The following is an 18,162-nucleotide window of genomic DNA, read 5'->3' as shown; positions in this document are numbered from 1 at the left end:
GAGTTAGAGTTTTCAGCTTTCTATGAGCGTCTTCACAAGAAAAGCGGTCTTGCATACAAATGAGTGGAAAACATGGCTAACAGGTCATTTATCAGATCAACTATAAAACTATGTGAAAAAGATGTGAAAAACAAATTATTTCGCTGTCTGAGAATGAATCTCAGGCTGAATCAAATTGGCATTCATAACGTCGTTTTGCATTTGTACGACGCGGCTTAAAATTGCGGTTGTAGGAAAGAGTCAGCAATGGGACATTTTCATCTGTCGCAATTTGGGATTATCGGATATCTTTTTGGAATGGCGTTTACATAATAATGTTTAACTTTTGGGTTGTTTCGTTATTGTCGACGACTATTTTAGATAGAGTATTTTGGACTATTTTGGAATGCTGAGACCCATCTCCTCGGCCTACACGTACTTACCACAAGCTTTTTCTAAAAGGGGCTTTACCGCAGAAAATTGGGAAAGGCCCTCCCAAATCACGTTCAATTCAATACTCGTTCCGTCTAGGGCTCACGTCAGCCGGTTTATACCAGGGACCCGGGGACCGTGTTACAGGGACAGGACAGAACATCCTCTAGTTCAGTTCCGGCCCTCTCTCTGTCACGCAAACAGAGGACCCTCTCTCTCTCCGAGACTTTAGCGTTGCGTGACAGAGAGGGGGCCAGCATCCAAGAGAGGGGAGTGGGGAGGGCAGTATCCCAGGTCCTTTGGCCATTTTGGAATGCCAGTTGTCCCTCTTGTCCCTGTTGGGGAGTAAATTGCGAAAGGCCCTAATATTCAGATGGGTGGCGTGTAGACGTGGTTATATACCTGTATTATTTGTCCACTCTAAGAGGAAAAACGTATCAATATTACACAGACCAACGGCGGAGGACGAGAAAAGAATCCAACATGGCGGACAAATACGAGTTCAAAAAGTGCTCGTATGTTTTCCGTGGAAACTTTGTTCATTCTACCTCTCAAAATGTGATGGAAATAATGCAAGATAAATTAGTGGGAGTCAGTACATCTGGAAAAGTAAGTTTGTGTATACTCTACAGATATTGCCACCTACAGGTTCAAAAGCTAGTTTCTTTGTTTACATTGTATCGGTTCTTGTGTACCGGTACCTAAGATCCAGTTCAGAGCCAGTTTATGAGCCAAACCTATATCTTCGTGTACTCAGACTAACCGTAAATTATGCATTGTTTGGCTAATTAAAAGCTCAGCTTCTTAATCAGTCGAATTCCCGGCTGGACGCAGCTGGAAAGACGAACTGAATTAGGGGATAGGTGGGTGGGTAGATTTTGTGTGCAAATCAATTACAGTGGAACCCCGTCTTGTGGCCACCCCATTTATATGGCCACCTCATTATTATGGCGTCTTTATTCTGGCCCAAACAAAAGCGCAATCAGTCATTTTTATATTTAGAGAACCCCTTCAATATGGCCACCCCATTGGTTAACATGACCAGATGTTTGTGGTCCATTGGTGACCAGATTAACAAGGTTCCACTATAGAATCCACCATAGGAAACCTCAAGGCATTTGAACTTTGAAGTTTCAGTTTTTCAAACTCCCATCCCCTGGGCCAAAAACTAGGTGACTATAGGAAATACCCCCACACCCAAGGCTCGAAAAAAACTTGAATTCCAACTTGCCCTTGGGACAAGTATCTCTCAAATTTTGCTTGCCCATGGCAAGTCTTAGTTTGCCCTTTTAATGATTTAGTTGGCAGATGACTTGCTTGGTCTCTTGCCCATTGTGCAAGTGAGAATGTAAAGTTACTTGCCCAGAAGGAAAATCTACTTGTCCGGGGCAATGGGACAGCACTTTTTTTGAGCCCTGCACACCTAGAGGCATACATGACAAAATTTTGGCAAATGGTAAAAAAAGTCACCCTTAAACCCCTACTTTTAACTTCCATATACTATTATTTAACAAATAGATTTCATGTTGCTGGGCAGCTGTTCAGTAATGAATCACAGATGACGTCAAACTTTTGTAAGAGCAAAATTTTGGCACAGGAGCCATTAGCCCAGTTTGGGGGGGGGGGGGGGGGACTATAAAAAGCATGGGGATGCTTGTCGTACCTTTTAGGGTTTAATAAAGTGTTTTTGGTACCTCTTAAGGTGTTCAGCCCTAAAAAGTCCACAGCGGGAGGTTTTGCGGCATCTTTTAATTTAGGGCATTGAGCCAAAAGAATATGACAGGAGATAATGTATTGTTTTAGAATTGGTACCTCTTAGGGGTGAACAAAATTTCAAGCCACACTCACAAAACAGGATCTGGGTACCTCACAGGGGTTAATTCTTTTCAATATTTGCAATAAGCATCCCCTGGTCCTTTTAGTGTGAGAGTTCGCCCCCCCAGGCCATTAAGTAAGTGTGCCACTGATGCTCTTGCCACACTTTGATGTCTTCTCTGATCTATTACTGAACAGACACATGGCAACATGGTATCTTAATCTATTTTACATCATGAAGAACCAAAAAATGTTAATGACGTCGTCTATATTCTGTCTTCTGAAAGATCATAAGTAAGAAACAATCAAAATGCGAGAATAATTTGTTATGAAGAGCAGACGTGAATATTTAAGTTTCTGGAAACTTCTAGAATGTCAAGTCATGCAGTGTTTGTGCCAGAACCTTCTACTGTCATGCTATGGAACAGTTTAGAACATTCTACTGAATGATGTAATTATAATGTAATGTTACATATATAGAAGCTCCAAGAATATTCTTGTAATGAACACTATATCGAGGCTTCTCTAATTAAGTGAGTAATCTTAACTCTTTCTGATTCGCCAATTTGTTGCTTAGCAATGACGTCATCCGTTTTTTACACGTGGACGTATATAGATAGTGTTAGCGGCATATTCCCGGCAGTAGTTCAAGTTTCAGTTATCGTGCGTGCACAGTACGTGTTTTCAAGTAAATTAAGTTTTAAGCTACCGTTGACTATTTAGAGTGCAAGCGGGAACCGATGTGTAAGTACAAATTATTTTCTATGCTTGCTTTTTAGTATAAGTTTCAAGTTTTGACGTTTTTTAACCTTAAGTACCTTTAGTCTCGGTTTTTTTATACAACAGCCTATTGTACTAAGTCCAACACGTGGCAGAGCCCCAGTTTTCAAAGTTTTTATTTCATCTTGTTTTTAGCGATAGATCTTTATAGTTCACACTCCCCCTAGCTTAGGTTTCTATTTAGCAACTGTCCTATAAGAATCTCTGGTAATTCAGTTAAGTCCTTTCCTTGCTAGTAAATTCCCACATCGCTTTCAGTGGCGCTCACGCAAGCACGTTTTTATCACATCGTACAATTTTATTGCTTTCAAGTTTTTAGAGTGTTATCATTTATTGTATTAGGACAGTTAGCAGTATGCGTATCTGCTTGGGATCACTGATGATTTTAATTGTATCTTTACTGAGAAGTTTCACTGGAAGTATTGTCATATCGCAGTTATGATTGGAATGTTCGCTATTATTGTTTCGTGACTCTTGTCATCTTGTAATCTTCTATTATCTGGTAATTAGTTTATTCATTACATTATATTTCAGTTTACGTTCGATTATCGTCAATTAAATCACCGTCAATCACAGCTGATTTTCCGTGATCTCTGGCTTTATTCGATTAGTAAAGCATCTCCCACACACGCTAGTCTCATCGCGACAAGTTGTCTAGCAAGTGACAATTCGGCCTTTCAACAGTCGCTGTGAACCTGACGTTACAATTCTAGAATATTAGTGAAATGTATATAAAGAATCAGCTAGGTAGTATAGATTGCCCCTGTTAGTAGTTCTCGGCAGAGACCGAGTGGAGAAGCTACAGTCCCATTGTTGTTCTCAGCAGAGACCGAGTGGAAAAGCTATAGAGTGCTATTGTTATTGTAAAAGCCATTGAGGAACTTTGTTCAAGGTCAAGTGGACCATGAGGAGATTTCTTTGGAGACACTGAGATTTGTTGTGAGCTTGCGTCAGTGGTGACTAAAGTTTAGCAGTAGGCTTAACTTGGTTTGGTAGTAGATTGTGTTGTTCAGAAATCACTCCTTTGTAGCTAAGATTACATTACATATTGTTAAATAAATAAGTTGGGTTCATAGAAGAGTTTCGTAGTATATCTTTCTGTCGGTCAAGCAATACCATAACAAATTTGACTTCTAATATATGAAAATATAACTGTGACACAGTGATAAAGTTTCATGACCGTAACTATGTTTACCTTGTTTTATACCAGGTTTTGCTGGATTTAGATTTTTCAAAGTTGGTAGTTATTAGCCCAAACAACTGTTCATTACTCTCTGATTATTACCAAGGAATCATGACTTAAAACTGTATTTTTGTCTTCTTTCATCAATGTTATAGATTTTATTCATAGCGGATGGGGGATCAAACCAAGACCATTTAGGATTCCAGTATGGATTCACTTCAGAGGACATAATTTTCTTGATGCCCAGGTATTAAGTACTGCTATTTGCTTTCACAGGGGTTTTAAAATACAAATCTTGAAATTCTCTAAAAGCTTTTACCCCTTTAGCTTTGGTAGCATTAATTTATATTGGAAGATTAGGCAAAGAAATATTTCATTGAATGTAACAATACCAGTATGATCAATATATTATTTCAATTAAAAATATTTTTTTGGTCCCATAGTAATAATAATAATTATTATTATTATGTATGAATTATGAATTATGATATAATTATACAGATACAATTATTATACAGTATCATGACAGTGTCAGATCTAAAGATTCACAAACATTTGTGAAGTTTCATACCCTTAAAGAAATTTGATGGGAAAATATTGCCACTTAATACTAATTTGAAAGACGCAGTTTAATCATGATAAATACAGTTATTGATGTTTTGTTATTTTCTTTTATATTGACTGGTAAAGGCAGTTTATCATGCCAGGACTGATTGATACTCATATCCATGCACCACAGTATGCCTTCACTGGCACAGGCTATGATGGTTCTGTTGTTGAGTGGTTAATGAAGTACACATTCCCAATAGAAGCGAAGTTTAAAGATATAAACCTTGCACGCAATGTCTACAGGAAAGTAGTGGTGAGAAATAATTAAATATTATTATAAGATAACTGCTAGAATTTTTAGTACTTGAAACATATGTTCGGGTAATTATAGACTTAACTATCTTGCTTGCCTTGCCTTGCCTTGTCAGGCCTTCTTTCCTAATTAAATTTACAGTATCTTTGCGTATTTTACAGACCTTGTTGTTAAAATAGATCATTCAAGTGTGATAAAAATAATAAAAATGATACTGTGTGTTTTTTCTTCACCCTAATGGTATTTGGACTGATTGGTGGGACAGACAGTAGCATCATGGTTGGTGCATCAAACTGTGTGTTACTAGCAGACTGGTTTTGAGCCATGGCTGGGGTCACTGGGCAGTGCTCCTGGGTGAGACACGTTAAAACTCTCACAGTGCCTCTTTCCTCCTGAGTGTGCAGGAAATAGGAACTGTTGAATTTCACGCTGGAGGGTAATACAGCAATGGACAACATCCCATCCAACTGAGGAGGGTGTAGAAATACTCCCAGAGTGCTCAATGCTACAGATAGGCCTTTGTAATGCGTTTTTAAAAGTATCCGTTCTTGTCTCAACCAATAATGAAGCAAAACATTTTCGCCCACACTGGCATTTTTGTTTTGTTTTGTTTTCAGCGGTCCACACTATTACATTTTCCTTCGCAAATGGATACTTTTTGATGTGTTTTTACCTGTTGTCCCCACTAAAATGCTTGAAAATGGTGATGGAAGGGACAATGTATGACACTATTTTCCTTCACCATTTTTAAGACCCTTTTTTCACCTGTTCACATTAGAAACAGAATGTTTAAATTTCTGAACAAATTCTGTGTTTTCAAATTAAAATGCTCTACTTTTGGAAACGTTTTTGAAATTCTCCATTTTTATCTGCACTTTCGTGTGTTTTAGTGTAGACGCTAGCCGAAAACACATCAAATCATTATGCGTTTTCAAATGAAAATGTATTGGTATGGTCAGGGCCTAGTCGAGACAAGGTCTGGTGGCATTATTGTACCACTTGGCCTGGCACAGGCATACCTTACCTAGTTACTCAAATGTGATTTGTTTTTCGTCTCAGAGGAGATTACTGAAGAATGGTACAACAACAGCATCTTATTTTGCTACAAATCATTACGATGCTACTCTGGCTCTCTGTGATATTATTGGTGAGCTACTTTTGTTTGACATTAGTTTATTTGCTTAGTCATGTAGCATTAGCCGGTTTTGTTTGATTGATGGCACTTTTTGAGCTAGCATCATTGAAGCATATTGCAGAACAACTTGACCGTTTGTTTGCAAGATCTGAACGGTTCACAATACTGAATAAATTGTTCTAAATTTTCTGGGTGTGGTCCTGAGATGTCACACAAGGAAACCTTAGTTATACCAAATGGATATAATTATATTGTATTACAGTTGCTACATGGTGTGTGCTTCAATGCTTGATATTTACATTTGGGCGATTTTTTGTTAATTCTTCTGTAGTGGAACTTGGCCAGCGGGGATATGTAGGAATGCCAGATATTGATAGTAGCACCCACGATTATCATAAGTCAACTGAATGTTGCGGTGAAGAAACAAAAAGGTGGGTTAATTTTGTAGTTTTGTATAATCCGTTCAAGAATGATATTTGCAGTAAAGTGAAGGTACGTGAATAAATTTATTAATAAAAGTTGGACATTCAGACTCCCTTGCCCCTGCTTCACACACTCTCAAGTATATTAGGACCACAATGAGAACTACATGTACTGGTTTACTAGAAATTGTGTTATCTAATAAAGTCATTATCATTATCATTATCATTGTCATTGTCGTTATTATTATCATTATTATCATTATCATTATCATTCATTATTATTATTATTGTCATTATCATTATCATTATCATTATCATTATTATAATTAACCAGCTTAATGTTGATTTCCAAGAACTACAGACATGCCATGATATATTGGCCATTGAGATCTGTTGACTTGCTTAGAGATACCCCTAATTACCTCTAATTGCCACACTAGATGAATGAGCCAATTTAGTTGCATATGTTTCCTAAATGACTATTTTCTCTACCCTTTGTATTCTTCAGCCTATAAAATCCCTACTGTTTTATATGCCTGACTTGCCTGAAAAAGGCACGCTCTTTGGGGCATATAGCCTCCATGTATAGTCCATTGTGAGGAGTAGACCCCTGGGATTAAAACTTGATCAATATGATGTTTGAAGAATTTATTTGATGTCTAAAGAATTTGTTTCGATTTTCAGGTTTATCAAGCATGTAATTGACATGAATGTAAGTGGAATAATGCAGTATGCAGTTCTCTTTTGTTACAAAAGTCTGTATACAGTGTACTTAGTACATTGAGATGGTTTCCAGAAATCCCAGTAGGGTGGGCAACAGGTAATCACTGGAAAGACAATATACTGTCCAGTGCACATGCATTCCAGTAAAGGTACAGAATTTTTAGTTCAATTAATTATCTGATGAAATATGCACTGTAGTTACAGTATAGCTAGAAATCTTGGGTGGAGTAGTCTGAGAACATTTTGGTTGTGTGGGACCCTGGTCCTTGCTTGGAATATTTGGCCCTGTTTCATTCCAAATACAGCACTTTCTATACTCGTTAAGCTTTTATGGCAGATTGCTGGTATTCTTCAAATGTATGCCATTGGTCTGTTTGTAAAAATGATTTGTCATCCTTTGTTCTCAGTTGACTCTGATTAGTTAGCTTTAATTTGTTCCAACTGGAGCAGTTGCTTATACACTGGATGCATGTGTGACATATAATACTTTTAGGGTTGTACCCAACTCTTCAAAGAGTCATTTATTTTAATATAATTGTCCGGAAATTATTTTTAGAATCCTCTTTTAACCCCTGTTGTTACTCCAAGGGGAATTGCTCGATGTAGTAAATCACTTCTGACTATTCATGGAGAGCTGGCAAAAAAGTATGATGTGCCTGTTCAGGTCAGTAAAGGTAAACTTATGTCTGTGCTATGACAATTATTGACGAGACGATGAATTAATGGAAATGTGGCGCACGAGACTTAGCCAAGTACAGTTGAGTTGACTGAGTTGACGCACCGGTATTTGAGCTTTAACTTGAATCAGTTCTGTTTATTAACTGATTGATTGATTTTAAAATTAAATAATTAATTGATTGGTTGGCTGATCGACTGATATCCTGAGAACATGTAATAAATACTTAAAATATAATTACCTATATTGCCTAATAGCTGGATTATTTATTTTCCGTTATTCCAATATACTTTGTAGGGCCACTTGCGTGAAATCGAGGATGAGTTTGGTGGTTTTAATTATGATGAGTTTGAATCTGGAACTTCAAATTTGGCCAAAATGTACGAGGAGTGTGGGGTCATGACAGACAAGGTAAATGATTGAATGTATTAAGTTATTGCACTGTGGGGTTATTTGCTTTTTTGCTACAGTTTGGAAAAGAAAGGTAGAAAAGGAAGGTAGAAAGGTAGAAAGAAAATGTGATTGTCCTTTCCAGATTGCTCTGAAGTTAAAAGGCTTTCAGGTTCTTTTGCTTTCAGAAACAAACAAGCTGATTTTTTTCTTGTCTTTTTATGATACTGCACACATGCAATTATGTTGCAGATGTTAAACTCATGATCAATCTTGCACAACTGACCGCCCAAAAGAAAAGACAATTTTGTGATTAAATTTTTTGTAGGTGAAGATTTCAGAGTTACATGTATACTCATGTACAATTTTTTTATTTTCAAAATAATTTGTGGTTTGACACAGATGAGATCAACAAAATGTCATACTGTTTACAGTGGAACCCCGGTTTAATGGTCTTTGGTATAACAATATTCTCGGTATAATGATCAACATTCGTTTGCCCAGCAAAAGCCATAGTAGAATGTATGGGGCAGAATCTCTGTATAATGATCTTCAGTATAACGATATTCCCGGTTTGATGATGAGATTGTCGTTGACTGGTTGCAAAATATTTCAGGTTATAACGATAAAATCAAAAACATTGAAGTTCATTCCACAGAATTTTCTGTATTTTAGGTAATGAACACCTTATGAGCTGTACAAACTGTTTTTGACATGTTTTAAGGACAATGAAGAATACTCTGGATGTTGTAACTCTTTGATGATCAATTACAAATTTATTAGATAACGTTCAGTAAAAAGGCGATTATCAGCTTTATCCCAGTATAACGATATTTTTAGAAATTTTCCCACAATATCGTGATACCAGGAATTTGTTATCCCAGTTTAACGATATAATTTTAATGTTCCCTTGGCATATCGTTAAACTGGGGTTCCACTGTACAACCATTACCTATTGATCCTTGTGGACCAAAGGGGCACTTTAGGAAGTCCAAAGGAGCACAATGAAATTGGTTTCTACTGGGTCCAATTATTTACAGAATCTAAACCTCTTGAGTTTCACAGCTGTTGCCTCATGTAGACATAAGGGTTTAGCTTTGACAAGATTTAAGTGTCTGCTTCATTAATTTTAGACCTACTTTGCACACTGTGTTTATGTTAGTGAGGAAGAGATTGATGTGTTGCTGTCCCATGGAACAGGGGTATCTCACTGCCCTGCCTCAAATTTTGAGTAAGTTTCTACTATGAACTCTGACTGTTCAATGAATACATATCCATGATTTATTTTAATAATAATTAATAATTATAGTTATCTACCTGCACAGAATATTGTGCTTCAAATTGTGCAATAAATATAATGTATTTAATACCTGATGTAGCTAGGATGTCAGCTAAAATTAGTCACAGTATCAGAGGCTTTTTATCATTAACAGACTGCAATTGCACATGTTTCATTATTTCAGAGATGTAGAATTATTTTAATTTGAATAGTATGTCTTGTCTCATTAGTTTAAAAAGTGGTGTTGCTGATGTGAGACATTTGTTAGACAGGAAGTTGAAAATTGGTCTTGGCACAGGTAATTCCCTCTAATGAAATTAAGCTAAGTATTAATTTTATTATTTTCTACATTTAATAAGTATAATATTACATTAAGAAGCCAAATTGTTGTCAACGTTTACTGTTCTTATCACTAACAACATCACCATTATTGTCCCCGTGCTCTTCCTCATTCTCATCCTTCTCATCTTAATCTTCATCCCCATCCTCATCCTCACCTGCATCTCATCATCCTCATGGTCATTCTCATCATCCACATGCTGGTCCTCTGGCTCATCCTGATCTTCATTCTCATCCTCACCCACATCTCATTATCCTAATCGTCATTCTCATCATCCTCAACATGCTGATCTTCAGGCTCATCTTCATCTTCATCCTCATCCACATCTCATCATCCTGATCGTCATTCTCCACATGCTGATCCTCAGGCTCATCCTCATCTTCATCCTCCCCACATCTCATCATCCTTATCGTCATTCTCATCATCCTCCACATGCTGATCCCCTCAGGGTCATCCTCATCTTCGTTCTCATCCTCATCCTCACCCACATCTCATCATCCTGATCTTCATTCTCCACATGCTGATCCTCAGGCTCATCCTCATCTTCATCCTCATCCTCACCCACATCTCATCATCCTTATCGTCATTCTCATCATTCTCCACATGCTGATCCCCTCAGGGTCATCCTCATCTTCGTTCTCATCCTCATCCTCACCCACATCTCATCATCCTGATCTTCATTCTCCACATGCTGATCCTCAGGCTCATCCTCATCTTCATCCTCCCCACATCTCATCATCCTTATTGTCATTCTCATCATCCTCCACATGCTGATCCCCTCAGGGTCATCCTCATCTTCGTTTTCATCCTCATCCTCACCCACATCTCATCATCCTAATCGTCATTCTCATCATCCTCAACATGCTGATCCCCTCAGGGTCATCCTCATCTTCACCCACATCTCATCATCTTAATCGTCATTCTCATCATACTCCACATGCTGATCCCCTCAGGCTCATCCTCATTCTCACCCACATCTCATCATCCTAATCGTCATTCTCATCATCCTCAACATGCTGATCCCCTCAGGGTCATCCTCATCTTCACCCACATCTCATCATCTTAATCGTCATTCTCATCATACTCCACATGCTGATCCCCTCAGGCTCATCCTCATTCTCACCCACATCTCATCATCCTAATCGTCATTCTCATCATCCTCAACATGCTGATCCCCTCAGGGTCATCCTCATCTTCACCCACATCTCATCATCTTAATCGTCATTCTCATCATACTCCACATGCTGATCCCCTCAGGCTCATCCTCATTCTCACCCACATCTCATCATCCTAATCGTCATTCTCATCATCCTCAACATGCTGATCCCCTCAGGGTCATCCTCATCTTCACCCACATCTCATCATCTTAATCGTCATTCTCATCATACTCCACATGCTGATCCCCTCAGGCTCATCCTCATTCTCACCCACATCTCATCATCCTAATCGTCATTCTCATCATCCTCAACATGCTGATCCCCTCAGGGTCATCCTCATCTTCACCCACATCTCATCATCTTAATCGTCATTCTCATCATACTCCACATGCTGATCCCCTCAGGCTCATCCTCATTCTCACCCACATCTCATCATCCTAATCGTCATTCTCATCATCCTCAACATGCTGATCCCCTCAGGGTCATCCTCATCTTCACCCACATCTCATCATCTTAATCGTCATTCTCATCATACTCCACATGCTGATCCCCTCAGGCTCATCCTCATCCTCACCCACATTTCATCATCCTAATCGTCATTCTCATCATCCTCAACATGCTGATCCCCTCAGGGTCATCCTCATCTTCACCCACATCTCATCATCTTAATCGTCATTCTCATCATACTCCACATGCTGATCCCCTCAGGCTCATCCTCATTCTCACCCACATCTCATCATCCTAATCGTCATTCTCATCATCCTCAACATGCTGATCCCCTCAGGGTCATCCTCATCTTCACCCACATCTCATCATCTTAATCGTCATTCTCATCATACTCCACATGCTGATCCCCTCAGGCTCATCCTCATCCTCACCCACATTTCATCATCCTAATCGTCATTCTCATCATCCTCAACATGCTGATCCCCTCAGGGTCATCCTCATCTTCACCCACATCTCATCATCTTAATCGTCATTCTCATCATACTCCACATGCTGATCCCCTCAGGCTCATCCTCATTCTCACCCACATCTCATCATCCTAATCGTCATTCTCATCATCCTCAACATGCTGATCCCCTCAGGGTCATCCTCATCTTCACCCACATCTCATCATCTTAATCGTCATTCTCATCATACTCCACATGCTGATCCCCTCAGGCTCATCCTCATCCTCACCCACATTTCATCATCCTAATCGTCATTCTCATCATCCTCAACATGCTGATCCCCTCAGGGTCATCCTCATCTTCACCCACATCTCATCATCTTAATCGTCATTCTCATCATACTCCACATGCTGATCCCCTCAGGCTCATCCTCATTCTCACCCACATCTCATCATCCTAATCGTCATTCTCATCATCCTCAACATGCTGATCCCCTCAGGGTCATCCTCATCTTCACCCACATCTCATCATCTTAATCGTCATTCTCATCATACTCCACATGCTGATCCCCTCAGGCTCATCCTCATCCTCACCCACATTTCATCATCCTAATCGTCATTCTCATCATCCTCAACATGCTGATCCCCTCAGGGTCATCCTCATCTTCACCCACATCTCATCATCTTAATCGTCATTCTCATCATACTCCACATGCTGATCCCCTCAGGCTCATCCTCATTCTCACCCACATCTCATCATCCTAATCGTCATTCTCATCATCCTCAACATGCTGATCCCCTCAGGGTCATCCTCATCTTCACCCACATCTCATCATCTTAATCGTCATTCTCATCATACTCCACATGCTGATCCCCTCAGGCTCATCCTCATCCTCACCCACATTTCATCATCCTAATCGTCATTCTCATCATCCTCAACATGCTGATCCCCTCAGGGTCATCCTCATCTTCACCCACATCTCATCATCTTAATCGTCATTCTCATCATACTCCACATGCTGATCCCCTCAGGCTCATCCTCATTCTCACCCACATCTCATCATCCTAATCGTCATTCTCATCATCCTCAACATGCTGATCCCCTCAGGGTCATCCTCATCTTCACCCACATCTCATCATCTTAATCGTCATTCTCATCATACTCCACATGCTGATCCCCTCAGCTCATCCTCATCCTCACCCACATTTCATCATCCTAATCGTCATTCTCATCATCCTCAACATGCTGATCCCCTCAGGGTCATCCTCATCTTCACCCACATCTCATCATCTTAATCGTCATTCTCATCATACTCCACATGCTGATCCCCTCAGGCTCATCCTCATCTTCATCCTCATCCTCATCTTCACCCACATCTCATCATCCTAATCGTCATTCTCATCATCCTCAACATGCTGATCCTCAGGCTCATCCTCATCTTCACCCACATCTCATCATCTTAATCTTCATTCTCATCATACTCCACATGCAGATCCTCAGGCTCAGCGTCATCTTCATCCTCATCCACATCCTCATCGTCATTTTCATCATACTCCACATGCTGATCCTTAGGCTCAGCCTCATCTTCATCTTCATCCTCATCCTCATCCCCATCCACATCGTCATTTTCATCATACTCCACATGCTGATCCTCAGGCTCAGCCTCATCTTCATCCTCTTCCTCATCCACATCCTCATTGTCATTTTCATCATCCACATGCTGATCCTCAGGCTCACCCTTATCTTCATCCTCTTCCTCACCCACATCCTCATTATCTTTCTCATCATCCTTCTCATCCTCACCCTCATTTTCCTACTTATGCTCATCTTGATGCTCACCATCCTCACCCTAATCCTCATGCTCATCCTTCTCCTCATGATCATGCTTATTCTCCTCCTCACACTTATCCTTATCCTCATCATCTCCTCTTCTCATTCTCCTCTGCCTCTTAATCCTTATACTCATGCTTATTCTCCTCCTCACAATCATTCTCATTCTCATCCTCATCTACATGCACAGCCATGTCCACGTCTACGTCCATGTCCACGTGCTCAGTATTGTCCTCACCACATCCACATCCATGTTCTCAGTCTTATCCACAGGTTCTCACATCCTAATTCTCATCCACATCCTTATCCTCATGCACATCCACACCCACAGCCACAAAGTAAAATGATACAAAACTAATTTCTGAGTTCTTACTCAACTTGGGAGAGTGTAGAGATAAACTGGGAGTTAAACAGGAGTTGATGCAGAAGTGTTGCCTTCATAATGATGATAGCCTATTTGTATGATTTTCAAACAACAGATGTCTCTGGAGGACACTCCCCATCAATGTTAGAGGCTATCCGTCAATGTATTACTGCTTCAACTGTCATGGCTTTCAGTAAAAGTGATTCCTACAAACCCCTGACACATAAAGATGCCTTTAAACTGGCTACTCTAGGGGGTAGTGAAGGTATAGTCACTAATAAGAGGGAAATGACCTAATGTACGCATATATTACTATATAGTAATCAGAATATGGCTTAGTTTGGTTGGAGCTGATTTGCTTGCTCTTTTTGTTGCTCTGTTTGCTTATCGAGGCTTCTTAGCAGTATAAAGTAGGATCCACACAATGTGTTTGAAATTCGTAGTGCATCTCTTCAACAAGACATGTTTTGGATGAAATATCATCCATCGTCAGTCTACAAGAATATCAATAGAAAATGAGCAACTAGTGTGTGATGAAAACAAGAATAATTAAGGATTAAGGCGCAAAACAGAAAAAAGTGAACATACCGTATAGCACTAAATTAAAAGAGACTAATTAGTTTGAAAGGGATAAATTAAGATGCTTAACTTGGGAATTTAAAGAAGGTTGCTCCCAAAGGATGTGTATGGCATCCTTGATTTTTAATTGGAAGCTAGTGGAAGCCGAGTCAAGAATTTTAAAACATTCTTCCAGACAAAGGGAGCAACAATGATCAGAACCCCTTGTGTTTAAACATATTGGAATGCTTGTCTGAGTGACGATGTTCGTGGATGTGGGTGACGAAATGTCTGTTGGTTTCACCAACATAACAGGCGCTACAGCATGTGCGCAAAAACTCTAGATGGCAAGCCTGCAGGGATAGTATCCTTGACCCCAAACAAACTCCTTGTTTTATCTTATTTTTTGCATATACATATTTTGACTGTCTTAGCTCATGTCACTTAAATTTTATTACTTTAAATAATCAATTTAATATGTTGTAGTTCTAGGATTAAGTGACAGAATTGGCAACTTTGAGGTAAGAGTGAATTATTAATGTGCTCTATTATATTGACTGATGTTAAATCATGTAAGAAAGATAAAATACGTACATCACACTGTTTTATTAAGGTTGCCTCCCATCGGCATTTTCAGTGTATATACATTTACTAGTCAAAGTTGCCAGTTGCTGATCAGTAGTGGTCAATTTCAAGTAATATTCTGACTCTAACTTGCAAATTGTTTTTGCTGTTATGAAATACACTCAACAATGCCTTCTTCCAGCAATCTGCAGAATGTATAATGTGTAATGTTATTTTATAATTAACTAATTAATTGCTAAATTTACTTCAAAGGTTGGCAAAGAATTTGATGCATTGTTTATTGATCCTGATGCAGAGGACTCACCCTTTGATTGTTTTGAAGATGACACACTGGACGTAAATGATTTTTATTTTGTTTTTCGTGAAATAATTTGAGAAGCACATGACATTAAGCTCTTGACTGACTTTGAGGTCAATAACCAAGAATGTCCAATCACTTGTGGAATGAGTGGAATGGAGTTGCATTTCCTCAATACCTTGCATTTGCGTAGCCGAGAATTGCCACGCAGACCGGGGTGAAACCCCCGTATGAAAAGAACGAGAGTGCTTGTTGTACCTTTTAGTGGTTAAAAAGTTGTTTTGGTACCCCTTATTGGAGTGTTTAGCCTCAAAAGGTACACAGCTGGAGCTTTTGTGGTACCTGTTAAGGGTATTGAGCTGAAAAAAAAAATGACAGAAGATAATGTGTTGTTTTAGAGTTGGTACCTCTTATGGGTGAAAAAAAATTCTAGCCACGTCCACAGAGCAGGATCTTGGTACCTCTTAGGGGCTCTTTTCAAAATTTCTGACAAGCACCCCCATCAATTTTATATATGAGGCCCCCCGGGCATGTAGACAGAGAGAGAAAGAGCACTTAAACTAACACCAGTATCTTACATTTTCTTTGTTTAGGATATAATTCAGAAGTTCCTGTACCTTGGTGAGTCATACATCCACAAGTATGTCAGACTGTAACTTAGTTGTAATCAATTCTCAAACAAACAGTTCTACATGTGTGTGCCAAATTATCTTTGTTTGGTGGATTTTTAAGTTGTGGTAGTTGCCTGTCTGGGGATCCAATACAATCAGCTCTCAAAGCTCTGCTTATTTTGTCTCATATTGGTAAATACTATTGTATCTGTGCACTAAACAGGAAAATATTCCCTTACAAGGGGTTCCTAATCCCCTCTGCATCTGACAGTAGTGGTTCAACTGACTGTACTGAATGTCATCTTCACAGGTGACGACAGGAATATTCTCCAAGTTTATGTTGCTGGACGACCAGTCGCAGGGATGACTCTCATTTCCTCTCACTTTTCTTGTAAAAGGAAACCAGGAATAGATATAGAGTTTCATCATTGACCAGCCGAGATTAATGAACAAATATATACTTGTCTAACAGTTATTAGGGTTTATTAAGTGATTAGTCAAGACAAATGATACATATTCCACAGCAGAGCCAGAGCATTATTAGAGGAAATCACTTTTATTTTAATAAAACAATAAATTCAGTGCAGCTCAGATATATGTGAACTATGCACATGTGTATTATACCCGCGTATTTTACATATATACGTATGTCAATATGCGCATATATACCCGTGTATATACGCGTGTATGTCTCTTTGTTACGCATTCCCATAAGTTTCTTTATATGAAGCATTGTTGGACCTCTTACCTCTCTTTTTGATTTTAATATCTCTTTTTTTGCACAGAAAAAAGCACAGAACATATGTACCGTAAGAAAAGGCTCTGCTTGCAGGATGCAATAATACAGTCTCTCAGTGACAAGTTATTAAAGAACTGTCATTGAACAGGAAGTTATTAAATCTGTAACTCAGTGCAAGGGATATTGTACTTAGCTCTGCAAGTGAAGTATTCTTGATTTTTAACTGTAAAGATATACAACTACATGTATATATACACTGAATATGTGGTCCGATTTGCCCTTGAGAGAGTGCTCAACAGTAGTGGAGCTTCTTCTAAATGAAAGTGACTGGACTAGTTCTCGTTCATTTTATTCAATCGATATAAAAACATGTATAGTTAGGTGATGGTTACCACCAAAGTATTGACATTATCTCTAGGTTTAAGCAGGTGTATTTTTTTTCAATTTTATTGAGTTCACAAGTTGTTAAGATTCATGGGGAGTTCATCTGAAAGAATCACTATTAGTGAGTTTATGCCCAAACGTTTTGAAATGTTAGTTAACACTAACATGTTTGACAGCTAAGCTTGTTTAAAACCTCCATTGAAAAAAGAAAGAGTTAAATATATAGCCAGGGTTATGCAATAAACTATACTGTGTTCATGTATGCTAGAAATACAGTGTATGTCTTGCATTACTAATGTATATGCAGTAAAACTGCTTCCTAAATGTTCAAGTTAACGAGAGAATTTCACATGGATGGAGAAAATGTCATAGACAAAGAACTTATATTATATAGCCATGTAGGTAGCCTGTGTCACAGCCGCCTCTCAGGCTACCATGTAGGTATTGTAGTACATTATTTTTGCATTTTATTGTATTGCCATTTTTTAACAAAAAATAAAATAAAATAAAATAAAATAAAATAAAATAAAATAAAAAGGTGATACACATAATAAAAAGGTTTGATACTGTTCAGTTAAACTGTGTAGTTTCAGTACTTCCCCCATGGAATCAAATTTTTTGAAGACCCCTCAACCTCTCTGGAAATTCCAATAAAGCTTCAAACTTTTCTTTAAGTTATTTGGTCTTACAGAACCCACCCCCCACTTCCAGGAAATTCCAATCCCTT

The 18,162-nt window shown here is 38.8% G+C and overlaps 1 protein-coding gene across 3 annotated transcripts; it reads left to right on the top strand.

Moving 5' to 3' along the window:
- Positions 1-633: 633 nt before the first annotated feature.
- Positions 634-18,008, top strand: LOC110039779 (guanine deaminase-like). 3 transcript variants are annotated; one of them, XM_089275690.1, is made up of 15 exons: positions 634-1,020; positions 4,345-4,436; positions 4,880-5,051; positions 6,111-6,198; positions 6,518-6,617; positions 7,293-7,320; positions 7,888-7,995; positions 8,305-8,418; positions 9,531-9,628; positions 9,889-9,974; positions 14,376-14,525; positions 15,305-15,339; positions 15,656-15,739; positions 16,295-16,341; positions 16,623-16,742. In XM_089275690.1, the coding sequence occupies exons 1-15, from the start codon at positions 895-897 to the stop codon at positions 16,624-16,626; spliced, it is 1,332 nt and encodes a 443-aa protein (XP_089131816.1). In that variant the 5' UTR covers positions 634-894; the 3' UTR covers positions 16,627-16,742. The 3 variants fall into 3 exon arrangements, with proteins under 3 accessions (XP_089131816.1, XP_089131808.1, XP_089131811.1); XM_089275682.1 differs by having other exon boundaries at positions 636-1,020; positions 16,295-16,322; positions 16,623-18,008; XM_089275685.1 differs by having other exon boundaries at positions 638-1,020; positions 9,907-9,974; positions 16,295-16,322; positions 16,623-18,008.
- The last annotated feature ends 154 nt before the right edge of the window (positions 18,009-18,162 follow it).

This window comes from Orbicella faveolata, unplaced genomic scaffold (assembly GCF_042242905.1).
Source record: "Orbicella faveolata isolate gen_17 unplaced genomic scaffold, um_ofav_v1 contig_1, whole genome shotgun sequence".
NCBI classification, from domain to species: Eukaryota; Metazoa; Cnidaria; class Anthozoa; order Scleractinia; family Merulinidae; genus Orbicella; species Orbicella faveolata.
The sequence above is the reverse complement of the archived record's forward strand: the minus strand, read 5'-3'. Positions and strand labels throughout refer to the sequence as shown.